This window comes from Helobdella robusta, assembly GCF_000326865.2.
Source record: "Helobdella robusta unplaced genomic scaffold HELROscaffold_16, whole genome shotgun sequence".
Classification (NCBI taxonomy): domain Eukaryota; kingdom Metazoa; phylum Annelida; class Clitellata; order Rhynchobdellida; family Glossiphoniidae; genus Helobdella; species Helobdella robusta.
The window spans coordinates 819,533-838,471 of record NW_008703893.1 but is presented as its reverse complement, the minus strand read 5'-3'; the positions used below and the strand labels follow the sequence as shown (position 1 = coordinate 838,471).

At 34.5% G+C, this 18,939-nt stretch overlaps 1 protein-coding gene across 1 annotated transcript; it reads left to right on the top strand.

Moving 5' to 3' along the window:
• Nucleotides 1-7,635: 7,635 nt before the first annotated feature.
• Nucleotides 7,636-16,509, top strand: HELRODRAFT_75655 (hypothetical protein; the record flags this gene model as incomplete). The annotated part of the gene is made up of 16 exons (XM_009015463.1): nucleotides 7,636-7,696; nucleotides 8,056-8,208; nucleotides 9,318-9,446; nucleotides 10,539-10,601; nucleotides 11,047-11,192; nucleotides 11,815-11,938; nucleotides 12,461-12,627; nucleotides 12,769-12,913; nucleotides 13,289-13,443; nucleotides 13,836-13,987; nucleotides 14,198-14,387; nucleotides 14,682-14,817; nucleotides 14,918-15,063; nucleotides 15,227-15,350; nucleotides 15,695-15,876; nucleotides 16,321-16,509. Coding segments are annotated over 16 exons (2,262 nt in total), but the record flags the coding sequence as incomplete, so codon positions are not given.
• Nucleotides 16,510-18,939: the final 2,430 nt, after the last annotated feature.

Genomic DNA, 18,939 nt, shown 5'->3' with positions numbered 1-18,939 from the left:
TCATCACATCATTCAACGTCATCAACAGAACCAACACCTTGAGCATTCATTCTTTTATTGTTGTTATTATTCGATCATTCAATCAAAAATTTGTTTTTGTTGTTTTGCGGTTTGTTGTTATTGATGTTGTTGATGTTGCCGTTGTGGTTACGTGTCGATACATTGATGATTGCATGTTATTATTTTACTGGGGTTGTTTTTCTTGAGACATTTTTTTTATTTTGACAGGTGTTTTTTTGTTTGTTCATGGAAAACAAAATGTTGGCTAATTTTCTTCTTGTTTGTATATTTGTTGTTTAGTTTTTTATTTTTGTAAATTTTATTAGTGCAAAAATCAAACATTTTTCTTTTTAATTTTGTTGTTTTATTTTCATATTTTCATGTTTGTCTGCTTTAGTGCAATTGAAAAACTATCTACTAACCTTCTTATCAAGTTTTTATTAATTATTTTGTATGTTTTTTTGTTTGTGTCTGTTTTATTTTGCTGTTTGTATCAGTTTTTCGTTTATGTGTTTTTTGTATTTTTTGTTTTTTTACAAAAAAGCAAAAACCAGTGACATAGCGTGATAGAATGTAATGACTCGGAGCATGGAAAAATATTATTAATGTTGACGCGACTATGAATGAACGTGCGTATTCTTAGTGAGTGCGTACTATCATGCGTATGTCTGTGTCGCTATCTGTTTGTATGTTCTTATGTACCTGTTTGTATGTAAGATGTGTATTTGATTGTATGTTTACATTTGGGCTAGTGTTGTTAATATCACATGTTTTTGTATATGTTTGTACGTATTTGTATCTGTGTGTGCGTTTGGTTTTTTATTTAGTTAGTTGTTTCATATATCTACGTCTTTGTATGTTTGCAGGGTGTTCTATATACGCATATATAATTAATAAGACTGTATCTCTGAGTTTGTATGTTTTTGTATCTAAAATTTGATATTTATAATACATGTTTGTATATTTTATCTTACCTCTCTGGTATATACATGTTTGTTTATAGTATGTGTATGTTGCATGTTTGTATATTTTGTTGTATAACATATGATACACACAAGTTTGTATGTTTTAATGTATACATACAACGTAGGTTGATGAATGTTGTAATTTTTTTTTGGATGTTGGTGGAAGTACCTTGGGGCTTGCATGCATTGTTGGATTGTATTTATGGATATTGAAAATACCTTACGTAGTTGTATATATCTTGTGTCCGGGATTGTTGCTGTAACGTGGGTTGTGTTGGTTCATTTTTTTGTGTGTGTAGTATTGTTTTGTATTAATGACGTTGTTGTGTATGTTTTGTTGTGTATTTTGCCTGTTAGGTTTAAGATTTGTTGTATTATTATTTTTTTTTATTTTACTTACGCGTATTAACGGTGGCGTGTATGTATGTGAATTATGTTAGGTTAATTGTATTTATATTTATTATGAATGAATGAATGAATGACTGAGTGAATGAAGAATGGTTGAATGAATGGGTGACAAAATGAATGAATGAATGAATGCATCTTCATGTATCAGCAATGGTATCTAATTTTCTCATGTAGATTGTGTCTATCTATACGTAGTTGTATCATGTGTGATGGTGTATCCCAATGTGTATTTTTAGACGCATCTTTGGGTATTTTTTGTATCAGCCTTACTGTGTTCTGTAAATTTTGGTTGCCTTTGAAAGATAAATTTTTTTACTCTCTCTCTCTCTCTCTCTCTCTCTATATATATATATATATATATATATATATATATATTCAAGTTTTAAAAATCCATTTGAAGTTGTTTGTTTTGGATAGACAGGCTGGTAGAGAAAAAGAGAGAGAGAGAGAGAGAGAGAGAGAGAGAGATAGAGAGAGTAGCTGATACACATTAAGATTTACATTCTTGTTTTCTTCTTTTTCATTCAACATGAATTGATTTTTCAGTGAAAAGTTGAATGAATGAATGAATGAACAAATGAGAGAGAAATGAATAAATAAATGAGTGAGTGAACGAATGAATGAATGAATGAATGAATGAATGAATGAAGGAATGAATGAATGAAGGAATGAATGAATGAAACAAACAAACAAAACGTTTATTTTATAGAAAATTTTGAAAAGTAAACAAAATTAATTCCAAAAACAACCAAAAAAGAATAATTTATTAGTGGTTTGTTGAGAGGCAAAAAAATGAAGAAAAATTGTGAATGTATTGTTTTGTATGCGTGTACGTATATACAAATATACATACATATACACACACTATATACATATTGTTGTTTATTTTCTTGAAAAAAGATGAAACGGAAGATTTACAATAATGATACACAGTGGTATTCACGATTATAAAGATTATGACAATGATGATAAGATGATGATGGTGATTGAAACAATGATTAAGATGATCAGTAAAGTGATTATGATATGTTATGCTTGTCTGTTGACGATGTTCTTAATAGTTACTATGGTGATGATTAGAAATATAATGATGAGACGATGATAAGGTTGATAACGAAACCGAAAGCAATAGACATGATGGCGAAACCGAAAGTAATAATGATGACGATGACAACGACGATTATGATAACAAAAACGAATGTTAGGACGATAACGGCGATAGTGATGACGTCCGTAATGATAACGATGATGTATAGGATGGGTTTCATCCCTAAATAAAGATAAACACGAACAGTTTTTGAACGGTAAGGACTGCTGCTGCTGCTGTTGTTGTTGTTATTTGTTGTTGTTGATGTTGTTGTTGATGATGTTGTTGATGTTGTTGTTATTTGTTGTCATTTGTTGTTGGATGTCTGAATTTTGTTTGTACGCAGCTGAATGTACCAGTGAAAACGAAACGATCGTTATTCATTACGGATCTATAAACAGCCTTGGCCTTGTGTGTGTGGTGTGTGTGTTTGTGTGTGTGTGGTGTGTGCGTGTGTGTGTAATCTGTACATATAACGTGTATTAGTATGTGTTTTGTATTTATGCGATGTATTCTGCAAAAATAAAAGCAGTAAATTAATTTTTTTATTGTTGTTTTTTTTTATTGTTGTTTGTTGTCTGCAGTGCTGATGCATTTGCACACGCACACATACTTACGCACATTCACACGAACACACATGTGCACACAAATACGCTAGTACACGAGACAAGTTTTAATATATATATATTCAAATTGATGAATCATAGTTGTTTATACGTATGAATGTGTGTGACCGTTTGTATATGTTTGTATGTATGCTTTTATGTCAAAGACGAATTCAACAAAGCCCAAGACAAAAAAGTCAACTGTTTTATGTGATTGCATATGTTTGTACATGTTTGTATAAGTTTGCGTATGTTTGTATGTATGCTTTTTGTATTTATTTTTTTGTCTGTTTGTCTGTGTGTACGTATGCTTTTGTGTTGTTTTTGTGATGAGCAGGCTAATTTTTTGAGGTGGGCGAATGTTTGTATGTTTATGTTAGTTAGTGTGTGTGTGTTTGTTTGTGTGCATGTGTGTGTGTGTGTTGATTTGTGAGTTAGTTGACCATGTCTACGTATATACACAAAGCACTACTACATATTATTACACTGCGGTTCGTTTGTATTAATCATGGCGACACGCGAATTTTCGTTTCGTTTCGTCTTGTTGGATGTCCTTTGGTGGAATTCTCTTTCTGTGGTGACCATCCGAGGTGATGAATGTCTGCTGTGGGCTAGTATGTGCCTTGCACGTATGTGGTGACGAATGGTGATAACAATGATGATGGGGGAAAAAAGAAGAGATGATAATGAGGATGATGGTGATGAGGATGATGACGAAGACGATAATGGTGATGACGACTTCGATGGTGATGAAGATGATGACGAGGACGACGAATATAGAATATAGAATATGACTGCATCGGAAAATTTTCCCTAATTGAATAATTTTTGAGAATGAAAATTTAATGCAATTACGGCTGCTGTGATTGCTTTCTCATCGTCGTCGTGTCGCGGTAGTGGTTGTGGCGACGTTGTGTCGTTCTCCGGATGAAGTGTGTGTAGCTACGTATTGGTCGATTGGTTGTGGTCATCTCGTCACGTAGACCACGAAGCTGATGGTGTGAATGATGATGTTACTACACTGGCGATAATGGCGATGATGATTACATCGGTGGTGATGATTTTCTCGTAATGACGGTGATGATGATTATGAAGATGATGATCGGAATGATGAATGCGAACAAGGAATTTATAGTGACAACGACGTGTGTGTGTGTGTATGTGTGTACGTGTGTGTATGTGTGTACGTGTGTGTATGTGTGTACGTGTGTGTATGTGTGTACGTGTGTGTATGTGTGTATATGCGTGTGTGTGTGTGTACGTGTGAGTCTGTTTGAGTGATCGAGAGAAGAGGAGAGAAAATCTTTCTTGTAAAATATGCTAGGTGTTAATGTAAATGTGAATGAACATTTATAGTGACGAACGCACACATTCACCAAAACGAGATGATGGTGATGACGACGATGATGAGGTAGAGGGCCAAGAGGATGGTGATGATAATAATTACAATGAGGACGACGACGACGACGAAGATGATGACGATAGCAACTACGCAGCAGACACCAAGCAGATGCAAGCAGCTCGTCGTCATGACGACAACAACATCATTCCTGGAATAATCAATAATGGTACCTTTGCTTCTGAACGCTGGTGAACGCTGTTGTATGAGGAGTTGCTTGCTACACAAAACTGCGTATGTATGTATGCATGTATGTATGTATGTTTGTGTGTATGTATGTATGTATGTATGTATGTATGTATGTATGTATGTATGTATGTATGTATGTATGTATGTATGTATGTATGTATGTATGTATGTATGTATGTATGTATGTATGTATGTATGTATGTATGTGTGTATGTATGCATGTATGTTTGTATGTTTGTGTATGTATGTATGTACGTGTACGTGCATGTACGAGCTCGTGTACGTATGTTGTCTTTATTGAAGGTACGTTTTACATAGTTTTTCCAAACTTTAATTGCGTTTAAATTGTCCGTAAAAATTCCTTAAAAACACAAAAATTCACTTTTATTGGCTAGAAAATTATTATGGCTAATGAAAATTTCGATTCTAAGTGTAATTATTAGATGGATGATGACGGTGACGCCAAAGAGATGAGAAATTGAAATGAAATAGGAGGAGTGGAATGTAATGAAGACTGTATTGGTATCATGCGTGATAAAAATTACGCTCCCTCAATGATTAATAATTACATCAACGTTTAGAAAGTGTTGATGGAAGTTAGAAAATGTTTGGCTATGATGGTGGCCAATGAAGACCACGATCTTGATTAACGATTGTGCTTGTAATGGTGATGATAAAAGTAATGATTAAAATGAGTCTGATGGTGATGATGACGTTTGCGATGATGACGACGACTAAGAGGATGATGATCGGCTCAATTATGGCCGCTTGTTAACTTTTTTTTTATTCCAAAGATATTAGGCAGTAGTAGTAACAGCAACAGTAGTAGTAGTAGTATTGGTAGTAGTATTGGTAGTAGTAGTAGTAGTAGTTGTTGTAGTAGTATTGGTAGTAGTAGTAGTAGTAGCAGTAGTGGTAGTAGTAGTAGTAGGAGTAGTAGTAGTGGTAGTAGTAGTGGTAGTAATAGTAATGGTAGTAAGGGTAATAGTAGTAGTAGTGGTAGTGGTTGTGATATACATGGAACACTTATCCACTTAACATGTTGAAACATTTCTTTTAAATTATATCCTTGCGAATGGAATTTCATTCTTTCCGATTTATTCCGTTATTATAGAACGTTTGTTTGTGTGCGTGCGTGTGTTTGTTTGTGTGTGTGTGTTTTCTTTTATGCTTCTGTGTGTATGTACGTGTTTAATGTTTATGTGATTGTGTTTGGATATATGTTTGTTTTTACGTTTTGTTTGTGTTTATGTTTGTTTATAAGTTTGTTTGTGTGTATGTTCATTTGTGCTTATGCGTGTGCGTATGCTTGGGCTTAGGCTTGGTTGTTTGAATTATTAAGCGGTTTTGTTTTAACGCAAAATTAACTGTCTTACGCGTGGTTGAAGATAAATTAGGTTCATTTATTTTGTATGTATTTGCGTGCTTTTCTATGTGTGTGTGTGTGTGTGTGTGTGTGTGTGTGTGTGTGTGTGTGTGTGTGTGTGTGTGTGTGTGTGTAGGGGTGTGTAATAACATTTATCACAACAACTAAGACGTAACTAATAAACAAGGATAAGAGCAAATTTCAGCGGAAATTATGAAGATCAATTTTGAAGAATTTTTTCAAAGTTAAACAACGAATGTATCATACTTATAATTAGCAAAGTTGTTGAAATGTTTTTTTTAAAATTTACCAAGAACATATTCGTTTATTGATCGTCTAGGCAGATTCAATAAAAACTCACTTCACATTATATTGATCGTAGAAAAGAAACCATGATAATCTGCTAACTGAATTTTGAATATGCCAGCAATAGAATGTTCCGTAAGTAGTTTATTCAGTGTTTAAGTCCGTCAGTGAAATAACGTTGTTTATGGTGAAATAGTATGAATGACAAAAGGATGATAATAAACGTGATAATCCCATATATCCAAATATATACAATCCATCCATAATCATCTTCTATGTTATTTTTATAAATAAATAATTCGTCGTAAGCGTTTATTAATTACAAGTCTAGAAATCAAACGGTTATTCACTTCTATTTGTGTACCCACACACGCACACACGCACGCACGCACGCAAACTTTAATGAATGCTTATCAATAATGTATTAGACTTTTTCTGTGAATTTTTGTGCGATGTACGTGGCGCGCATAATTTACTACATGATGTTTCAGTAGAATTAACAAGTAGGTGTATCTCTCTCTCTCTTTCTCTCTGTCTCTGTATGTGTGTGAATTTTAAGTGTCAAGCCAATGTATTTCATTTTCTGTATGTGTGTGTGTGTGTGTTTGTGTGTGTGTGTGTTATAGGCATATGTATGTGAAGCTTCGTAACTATTTATAAATCAAATTATTGGATGATGTTTTCTCTATTGTTACTGGTTTCATTTTTTTACATAGCACTTTTAACGATTTTCGTTAGCTTATTTTTTGTCATCTATTTAGCTATTCATTCATTCATTCGTTCATTCATTCATCCATTCATTCGTTCGTTCGTTCGTTCATTTTTTTACAAAAAATTCTTACTTCTTTCAATAATTCGCTCTCTGTCGTTTTCGCTCATAATTTTTTTGTAATATTAATTTAGTAAAAAAAAACTGCATAGATAAGAGCAAAAGTACAAGATAATCAATAAGCCTCTCAACCAGTCAAATAAATCATTTAACCAATCAACCAATCAGATCATGGGTCAAAGTTCAAGTGCTCCAGTCCAAGAAATGGAAACCGCGAACGACACAAACCTCATATTCTGTTGACGCACTGGAGGGGGATTTCTACGATCAGCTGATCAAAATTGACCTCATTAACGAGAAAGCAGGTCACTTGAAGGTCAGCAACAACAACAACAACGGCAATGATGGCCACGTGAATAACATTAGTGGTAAAAAGGAGGTTGACGTCAAAAATAACGGTAGCGCCAGTGTTGTTAATGATAATAATAAGGTCAATGATAATAACAATGACGTCATCAGCCGAGATTCATTGAACATAGACGGTAAAGTTTGCAGTTTTGAAATTCTAACCAAGGGCGTTCCATTCGAAGTCGATGAAAAAGGTCGGATAGGACGATAACTTGTTGCATCATCATCGTTCACTCATATTTTATTCTTAATTCAAATTTTTTTTGATTAATTGCTCTAGTAGTTTTTAATTATATAATTAATATACAATCATGGCAATAATTTTCAATTAACTTCTAAGAGGTTTCTTAAAATTGTCACTCTGATAATGTGTTATCATTCATTTATCGATATGACCATCGACCAATGTTGATAACAAATAAATAAATAATTAATCATTTAATTACTTATTTAATTAATTAATTAAGTAAGTAATCGAAGCGCTGCCGGATATGCATTTGTTATCACCGCTTCATGCAACATTGTGTACAGTACATCCTTGTTCTTCATTTAGGCGTCGTCAAGAACACAGAACCACTGGACCCAGCAAAACAAGAGGTGTGGCAGTTTTCCGTGGTGGCCAAGTCATGTGACCCCCATGACCTTCCGTCTGACGAGGTCAAGGTTATTGTCAAGGTCAAACCAGCTTGTCAGGCCGAGTGGATTGGTCGGTTGATTTTTGTTTAATAATTTTAACTGGTTTTTTTCAGTTTTCATTTAAGTTTGTTTGCTTACGTTTGCGTGTGTGCGTGCGTGTATGTATGTGTGTGTGTGTTTGCGTTTATATTTTTGTGAGTGGCAGTATGTGTATGTGCGCGCGTATCTGTGAGCCCACATTTTGTATCTGCTTGTGTTTTACTGTATCTGTTGCTTGCGTGTTCGTTTGTCAGTAGGATAGATTTATATTTGGATGATAATATCATTCATATGATTTTTTTTCATTATTCTTTAATAATCAGGATCTGACAGACGCAGAAACTGTAACAACATGCAAGGCAGTAGTACAAAATTAAACTAATAAGTGAGAAAATAAATACAAAAAGTGAGGAAGAAAAATGTTAAAACAAGAAAAATGAAATAAGTTAGAATAAAATAAATAATAATAAAAAAAATAAAAGTAAAGTAAATGATATAATTAATTACTGTTTGGTTGGCATTTCGGTTGATAATTCTTTCAAGGTTGTCTCTAATCAAAACAGTTCTTGTCGAAAGTTAATTTTGGTTCATAATTGAGAATTTCTTATCAGGTCATATCATTGCAAAACTCATATCATGTTATGAAGATTAATTATTAAAATTTTCAGCTATGAGAATTATTTCCTTTAATACAACTTTGACTCATATATGTCATAAAGTTCATAACTCATAAATCTATATCATAAAGATATATGAGAACTCATATATGTTATGAAGATTAATTATTAAAATTTTCAGCTATGAGAATTATTTCCTTTATGAGAACTTTGACAAGAATGATGATAAGAATGATAGTGATGACAAAGATGAGTGTGATTAATGACGACGATGATGAGGATGGTGATGTTGATTAATGATGGAAAGATCTTGATGTTGATTTCATTTGGATAGGGTGACTTTCCTACAAGCATTTGGTTGCTTTTTAGTTTACCCCTCTTTTTTGAGAAAACAAAATAAATAAATGAAAATAAAAAAAGATTATGAACGATGTGATAAGTATAGGTGATAATGGTATATGGCGATGATGATATATGGTGATAATGATATATGGCGATGACGTCAAATTGTGAATGCCTCCAGGTATTAGAGAACGCATGGATTTCTCTCCACACGATGGGAAGATCTTGATTGCCCCTGAAGCCGAACTTGACACATGTGACGACAAATGCAACGTCACCAAGGCTACTGTCTCCATCAAACTCAACACAGGTGTTGTACGTGTGTGTGTGTTTGTATGTGTGTGTCTGTAAGTATTTGTACGTGTCTGTGTGTGTGTGTTGTGTGTTTGTACGCGTAGGTTTTTGTGTGTTTGCGCATTTGTAAATGTGTGTGTGTGTGGAAGAATTTATGAATTGTGGATCTCCAGCACATTAATGTACGTAGCATACACATTACACATACACAGGTAAGTTATACTATCATATAGGTACTTATAGTTTTGCATATTTTGTATTGAATGTAGCGCGTTTCAATGCATTTCTGACTTTGCGTTTGATGTTTGTTTGCGTATGCATGTTGTTATTTCTAGTTCTGTGTGCGTAAATGAATGATTGCTTTTGTTTATTTCTGCCCAGTGCTTGTATATAAATTTGCGGGAATGTGCTAACATCTAGTTCTTCTAAGTACTTATTTAGTGTGTGTGCGTGTATGTAAGTATGTATGTGTGTGTGTGTGAGTGTGCATGCGTGTGGGTATGTGCATGTTTATTTATAGAATGCATTAGTGTATAAATAAATACACATATGCATCTTCACACAAAGCCAGTCGTAATGTTCATTAGTATTATTTTTTGGACATTTCCGCATTAGGGGCACCCTCCTTTGATCTCGAAGTACATTCTATACCTGCTCTGTTTTGCCTTTGTTCTGCTGCAGTTGTGTTGTGTCTCACTGTGTTATATTGTGTCTTTGTTTTCATTTTCATGCTTCTATATTAACTTACGTGCATGCTTTTAAATCGAGAAATGTAAGTTAATTGGTTTAGTCAGATGCAACATTACGCTGTGCAAGTGCAGGTTTTATATAATGTATTTATATTATACTGAAGGAGCATAAGATAGCAATGATGATGATGAGGATGATGATGATGAGTAAGATGATGACAATAATAATAATTATTATTAACGTCATAATAATATTAAATATTGTAAACAATTATACTGGTAATACTGTTTGAACATCATGCCAAAAGTTATATAAAATAATATATTATAAATAAATATAATAATATAAAATTATATTATATTATATTATATTATATATAGAAATATAATTTAAATATTTCTGTCACTGATTTTTACAGAACACATTGGCAAGGGATGTGACCGAGATACGTATTCACTTCACTCCCAGAGGAAATTATGTGGTTTGTATTGTTTTGATTTGCTTGTTTGTACCTTTGTTTGTATCTAGTTAGTATTGTTTTGTTTTGTTTGTTCTTTGCTTCTTTGTATCTTTTATTTGTTTGTTTGTATGGGCATATATGTGTTTATATTTGTTATGCTTGCTGTTGTTCGTTTATATGTTTTTATTTATTTGTCCATTTATCCATCTTTTAATTTATCACCTTTTCTGTTCAACTCTTCATCCATATTTTTTATCCACATTCTCACATCCATTCATCTATCCATTCATCTATTATTCTATTTCTCCGTCCATCAATCTATCCATCTATCAATCCATCTATCCATTCATCAATCCATTCATTCATACTTTGACACAAACTGACACAGAGACATTCATGTGCGTATCTGCACACAAAATTAGCTACTTTTGGTTTTGGGTAAAAAAAATATATATACACGTGGCAGGAGCTAATCCAGAGGCAGTTGACCTGTTACCTTCACCTTTGGCCCCTGACTCCTGGACCCGCAATTTGCCAACGGACGATGGAAAGGAAAGCGATGAGGTGTTCGCGTTTGATGGAAAACATGACTCCGTCATCGTTCCCTTGCAGGTTTTTTTATATATTCTCTTTCTTAGGATTACTCAATTTCAATTGTTTAGACAACAACGGCTGCACTTTGTGTGTGTGTGTGTGTGTGTGTGTGTGTGTGTGTGTGTGTGTGTGTGTGTGTGTGTGAATACAAGTAAATGAACGTGTCGTATGCGTATGTAGGTTGTGGTATGCATATGCAGGGATCTCTTTAATAGCGCCTTTGATTCCGTTTTTGATGTTGCGTCTGGTGTGATTGGATAGTTGGGGCCGGTTAATTTTGTCCCTTGAATGTTTAAATTTGTTTGTTAGTTGATTGGCTTGATTGATTGAGTAATTTTGTTGACTGATTGGTTGGTTAGTTGGTCGATTGAGTAATTTTGTTGATTGATCGGTTGGTTAGTTGGTCGATTGATTGATTGATTGATTGACTAATTTTGTTTGTTGGGTTGGCTGGTCGATTGGTTGGTTGACAGATAGAGAGTGTGAATGGATATGATGGAAATGAATGATGAATGTGAATAGAGATGATGAATAGTCATCATCATCATTATTATTATTAAAAGTCGCTATTAGATTGATGACAAGTTTCCACCGATTTGCTGTTATGCATTGATCTGACGAATGACTCATCTTCATCCAGATTAAACTAGGCAGAGAGTTCAGCATATCGACTTGGATGAAACACGACGACGACGATGAAGACGAGGGTGATAGCGAGAGTATACATCGTAAAGAGAATATTCTCTGCATATCTGATAATGAAGGTCATGGTCAAATGGTGATGACGATGATGATTATGATTGATTGTGAGGATGATGATGATGGCATTGGTGATGAAATGATGATGGTGATGATGATAATGACGATAGTGGTGAGGGTGATTTGGGTGTTACTAATGTTGGTGGTGCTTGTTTAACTTTTTAATTCTGCTATTGCTCATGTTAGCGTGATTAATTATTAGCGTGATTAATTAGCGTGATTAATTAGCGTGATAAATACATCCAATCGACACCTTAATTGTCTTTGCAGAATATCATTAAGTTTTTTGTCTTACCATTAGGACAGTACCACAGTATTGAAACATTTACTTTATCATTAAATTTACTCTAATCATCGTTAACATCACACCATCATCATCAACATCATCACCACCGTCATTAAACATCATCATCAACAACAACAACATCAACAATATCATCAACAACAACATCAACAATATCATCAACAACAACATCAGCAACATCATCAACAACAACATTATCAGCACAACCAACCAAAAACAACAGAAATGAATCGCCAGCACATGTCCTTATTCGTACGTCGTTGTCACCTGGTACTGCTGCTGCGTCAAGAGCCTGACTCTGGCCTGGAGCAAGATGGATTTGCTCCGGCTGAATGGAGGTGGTCTCTGCCAGAGATCTGCGATGGCAGCTGGCACCACTACACCGTCGTCGTCACCGATGATAATGACGAAAGAGTCGTCGAAAAATCTAAGAGAGAAAGTTCTAGCGAAAGTCTCAACGCTACGAAAGATGCCAACAAACCTGTTGATGATGGCGGCGATGATGATGCTATCGGGATAAAAATTTTGCAGGCTCCGTTGCCGAGGGCCAAATTGTTTGTTGACGGGAAGGCGTTCATTGAGAATAAGAAGAATTTCAACGTGGTTAACGACTTTCCGATGCATCTGACCAAGAAGGTGCATTCGACGAAGGTTGCTATCGGAGGATGCTGGATGGGTCAGTACCTGCTAGTATGCGACGTGTTAACCGAGTGTGACCTACCTGGAAATTTGAGAATATAAATTTTATTTTGTTCAACATGTTGACTCGGATATGAATACCGGTTTCAATTGCTTTTGCACAGTAACTTGTTTTTAATTTGTGTGGAGAATATTGAATATCTTATGTACCTGCCTTTGTATGTGTATGATTATTTATTCAAAAATACATTATATAAGTCTGCCAAGTGTTGAAATGTTTCATTGAAAGATTAGAAATAACGCTATCTTAACTTAATAATTGACTACGATCTGAATGACAGCCTGACGATTGAATCCATGAAACGTGTAACTCTTTGATAGATTGTTGAGTTATAAACACTGAACCACGCAGGCGGCATGCAGCACGTAAGCAACCACTTCAAAGGATATTTGGCGGGACTCTCTCTCCTGAACAACCGTGTGGAGTCAAACAGTGCCATCCAGTGTCTCACCAGGTGCCAGGAGAAGTTGGATTTCAATGCTGTTGAAGATATGGACTCTGGCATGGTCTTTCTTATCATCAAAATTTAAATTTTTAAATGTTGTTTATTTAATATATTTAAGAGTTTTCAAAATCGAGATTAACATTTCTGATTAAATTTTCAATTAATTCATTTTATTTACAAGTTTAAAAGCAGCGTTAAAACTTATTAAAAACCTGTTTTTTGTCACACACGCATATAAAAAACACTCATTTTAACTTTTCTAAACTATCCAACAATCAACAACAAACAACCAACAACCACTAACAACTACCGACACTTGATAACAAACAAATAAACAAACAATTGCTTCTGTACAATGACTTGTTTTAGTGTGTGTAGAGAATTGTAAAACAACCGTTAAACAATTAGCAGCAACCAACTTCGCTGACTTAACAACCAATCTGACCCAAGCAGGCGGTCTCAATGAACAGTGACATGACCTCGATAACCATCAACGGACCCTCCCTTAAAAATGTTGAGACTCTCTTAAGGAAGATCAGCTACGTGAACACTAGGAACTTCCCCACTCCTGGACACCGACCTGTCACCTTTGATACTGAACTTACGTTAGTGCAGCTGGTTTTAAATGGCGCAGCCTAATTTTTCATTTGTTTTTACCTTTATTTTTACTTTTTGACATTTCACCACTTTCTTTTATTCATATTCATCATCTCAAACGGCTGATTTTGAAAAGAAATTACTTGTGGACGGCATTTTTACTTTAGTTTTGAATTTTAGATTTTTCTCCCAAAAATTACTTTATTTAAACAAACCAGCTGCTCGAACGGTCGCCACTTGGAGGTTGCGCCACTGAAGTCGTTGTTGATCGTCAGTCGCGTCGAGAAGCCAGTGATAACGTTGAACGCCGTTCTGAACATCCAAGAAGAGGCGGAGGAGATCTCGAAAGGTGTTGGCTTCCTCAAGGATTTCCAGATTTTTGCACATTCGAAGAACCAGGCTGATGAAGTTTTCTACAGCGCTGATGGCAAGGTTAATGTTTTATAATAGATGAAATATAATAATGTTTTGGTTTCTTTCACATTTTTTCATTATTTTTTTTAAATCGTTTTGATTACTGCTTGATGGCCCTTTTGTATCTGTTGGTCGAGCAGTAATTGTTAACGTTCGTATTATTGCAGCTATTTGCTTGTGAACAGTTGCGGGGTGGGTTACGTAAGCCATCGTAAGTATAGCAGTATTAATTATCATAAATTATAATATTTACCGGACACGACTTAGAAGCCGGAATTCATGGACAAGTACAACCTGGACTCCTGTTCAATCCACATGCCAGATCCTCTCTCCTCCCAACTCGAGCAGATCAAACCGCCACTCGACCTCGTCAAACAGCTGGGTCTCAATGTCAAGGTCACTGGGAATGGAGTAGTTATTAGCGGTTAGTGAATGGCGTGTCAATATACGAATTTTATTTAAAACAAGATTTTTCAATTCGATATTTTTATTTGCATTTAGTTCATTGTATTAACATCATACAGGAGTTGACAAATTGGAAAATTACGAGCGTGTGTTAAGTGGAACGTTGTACGCCCACGCGAACCCACTAAACTTGAACCAGCGCAAGTTCAAGGTCAGCTGCTCGGAACTCAACGGACGATATTCTAGTAATGTTCTCGAAGTCGTGGTGGGTTTAATGAACATTTATTTCTTAATTTTATTTTATTAATTTTTACTTTCTTTTAATTTAATTTTTATAAAAATAACTTAATAATTTATGATTATGTATGAAATAATAGAATTTATTAATCTCCTCCTAGATGTCAGTGATTCACGAATTGGACTCCAAGCAACCTGAACCACAGTCCTCACTAAGTGACAAGTTAGTTCAACCCGCCGGGAACGTGCAGCCATCGGTCGATAAACAAGGTCAAGGTGCTCGTTTGAAGGCTGTTACTACTGGCCAATCAGCTGGTTCCGGTCAGTATCGCATTCATCATCATCATCACAATGTTATCCACTTCAACACATTTGAGTCGTTAAGAATTATTTCTTAATTTTGCAAAGTTTCAATTTAATTTTTATAAATTTGCCTGTTCATTTATTTAGTCAGCTTTTTCGCGTTAAGTTATAATAAAGTTGAATATATTTTAAGTTCGTGACCAAAGGTGAGCAGTCTCAATCTTAACCCTTAATTGCATTACTCAATACTTTTATTCCTAATAATCATTCTCGAAGTTCCAATCTAAACTTAGCCTTTCTTTTTTTTATATCCTCAAATAAATCCCTCTACTCCCGTTAAACTGGAACGTTGCCAGCGGCGGGAGTGGTGATTGTCTGCATCATCTGCATCGGATTCATCGTCCTCCTGGCTACTGTCGGCATCTCTCGCATACGGAACGCTCAGCGTCACAGCAACGTCTCTGGACTGGAGGATAAACAGGAAATGGAATGGGATAACTCGGCGCTGACCATCACTGTTAACCCGATGGATCAAGAGGTTGGTGTTGTTGAGATTAGTACGGCGTTAGGTATATATGTGTGTTGTTGTTGCTGCTGTTGTTGTTGTTGCTGCTGCTGCTGTTGTTGCTTGATAGCATGATGTTGTTGTTGCATAGAGATGATGGATTTGTGTGTTGGTTGGTTGGTTGGGCGTTAGTAGATATTTTAATACAAACTAACTTACCTACGTCTGAGACTTATGCTGTTGTTGTTGATCGCTTGCCTAATAGGGCAGAATAACATTGATGTGAGTTGCATGCTCGTTTTGTAGGCCTTATGATAATACATTATACATTGAAAATGCGTTTAACTGTTTGTATGTTATGTATGTTTGTATGTTGTTTGTTAGGGTTTGTACGATGACGAGATTTCATTGGTCAGCGTCCTGACCAATCAGAACAACCATCTGGAGGATGATGATTACGACAACAACAACGTACAGCATCATCGTCGTCGTCGTCTCCATCACCTACGTCATAATGATGATGACGAAACTGACGTAGAGGAGGAAGATGAGGAGGAGGAGGTCGTCAGTGATGATCACGAAGATGACGAAGATGGTGACGGAGTGATGGAAAGTAAAATGAAGAAAAGCGAACTGGAATGGGATGATTCGACGCTGAGTTATTGATTAAGATAAAGTCGCTTATGATAAAAAAAATGATGGTGGTAGCGATAACAATGTTGGTTAAGAAGATCACATGAGGGTGGTGATGAAGATGATCAAAATGACAATGGGAATGTTGATGGTGAAAGAAACTTTTGACGGGGAAGACAGTATAAAGATGGTGATGTAAGAAGATGATGATGATGAATGATGGTGAAAAAAATTGGGGATGTGGATGTGTTAGTTTAAAAGTGAAACTTAGTAGATGATTGACAGATGTTAACATTATATACTGGATATTACTTATCACTATCTTGTAGGTGTAATTAATTAATTAATCTTAATTGATCTTAATTATATTTGTTTCAACTCATTTGTTGTCAAGTGAAATATTAATCTAATTATATTTTATTGTGTAATAATATGTGTGTGTATCTGCATGTGTGCGTGTGTGTGCGTGCGTGTGTATTTGTGTGTGTGCGTGTGTGTGTGTACAGTGACACAAAACAGTGTTCTTTTTACTTATTTTAAATCAAAAATGTTTGTGTTTTTAATATTTCTTTTCATTCAATTTTTATCTCCATCAATCACTCATTTAAATGACGTTTCAGATAATTTTTCCAAATTAGTTAATAAATAATTAATTCAATTATATTCGTATTTAAATAAAAACATTAACATGTATATATATATGTATATATATATATATATATATATATATATATATGTATATATATTTCGTGTGTGAACCAGAGTAAGAGATCGTATGTATTGAAATGTGATTTAGTCATATATTATGTTTCTTAATGTAATGTTACTTGTGGTAATTTTACTTAATGTAATGTTACTTAATGTAATGTTACTTAATGTAATGTTACTTAATGTAATGTTACTTAATGTAATGTTACTTATGGTAACGTTACTTAATGTAAAGTTACTTATGGTAATATTACTTAATGTAACGTTACTTAATGTAATGTTACTTAATGCAATGCTACTTAATGTAATGTAATAATTCTTAATGTAATGCAGCAGCGGATCTAGAAATTTGAGGTATATGGAATGATTTTAAAATTCTAAAGCTGATACCCGTAACTCCCGTTCAATTCCGTGTATTCCCATTTTGGGGAGGGGGGTGATTTTTAAAATTCTCAAGTTGATGACTGACCTTTTGTCGCTAATTTCAGTCTCCGTTTACTATGTTATACACGGAATCTTCTTAGGGGTGGGTTGGTTACATTCTCGCCACACCCCGGGTTCGCCACCGTTGCATTGTTTATTAATGTATTACAGAGTGATCTAATCAATAATTATCTTGTCATGGTTTAATATATATTGAGTTTTCTTCTTTTTTTTCATTTCTGGTTGAGTTAATTTTTGTTTTCTCATTGTTTGAGACGATTATTGTATTTATTATTTGTTATTACGATCATTTTTTTCTTATTATTTTTAAAAATCAGCAGGATGGATGTTTAATTTATTTACCCCTTCAATCAACGTTTGCATAATCATTTTATTGCATTTCTTTCAAGCAGTTATAGTTAATTTATTTAATTATTAATAATAACAAATGAAAATGAAATTAATTAACGTTTATTGAATAAATGAATAATGAAATAATAAGTGTATTATTTAGAAAGCACGATAAGTTATAATTATATTGATCGTGATTTGATGATTTTAAAATAAATGTAAATGAAAACTCCTTAAGTATGTTTTTATTCTATGAATTTTCCATAGATTGCACATTTTATTAATTATGGTATTATAATTATAATAATAATTATTTGTAATAATAATAATAATTACTACTATTGTTATTATGTTTAAATGCTATTTTGTTCATACACTTCAATTTTATCTATATTTATTCGTTTGATTCGGCTACGCTTTTAGTGTTAAGGTAGGAGTGCATCAAGGATCAGTGTTATCACCGTTTCTGTTTGCAATTGTGATGGATGTTGTGTGTGGAAACATAATGGAGGGGTTGTTATTTGAGATTTTGTATGCAGATGATTTAGTCTTGATGGCTGATAGCATGGAAGAATTGCAGTTAAAATTTGACAGATGGAAAAGTGTTATTGAAAAGAAAGAGTTAAAAGTTAATATTGGTAAGACGAAGGTAATGGTGAGTGGGGAAGGTGGGGAGCGAGTGATAAGTAAAATAGACCCCTGTGGGGTATGTGACAGGAGAGTGAAGACTAACTCGGTATTGTGTATAGGATGTCAGAAATGGGTGCATAAGAGATGTAGTGGTGTGAGGGGGGCACTGAAAAAGGTGGAAGGCACGTTCAAATGTAAGAAATGTGTTCATGGTGTGATTAATAGGACGGACGCAAGGACGGGGTTGAGTGGTGGTATTGAAAGAGTGGAAAGCTTTGTTTACTTAGGGGATAAGCTGAACGCGGATGGAGGATGTTTGAGCGCAGTTGCGGCTAGAGTTCGTGTAGGATG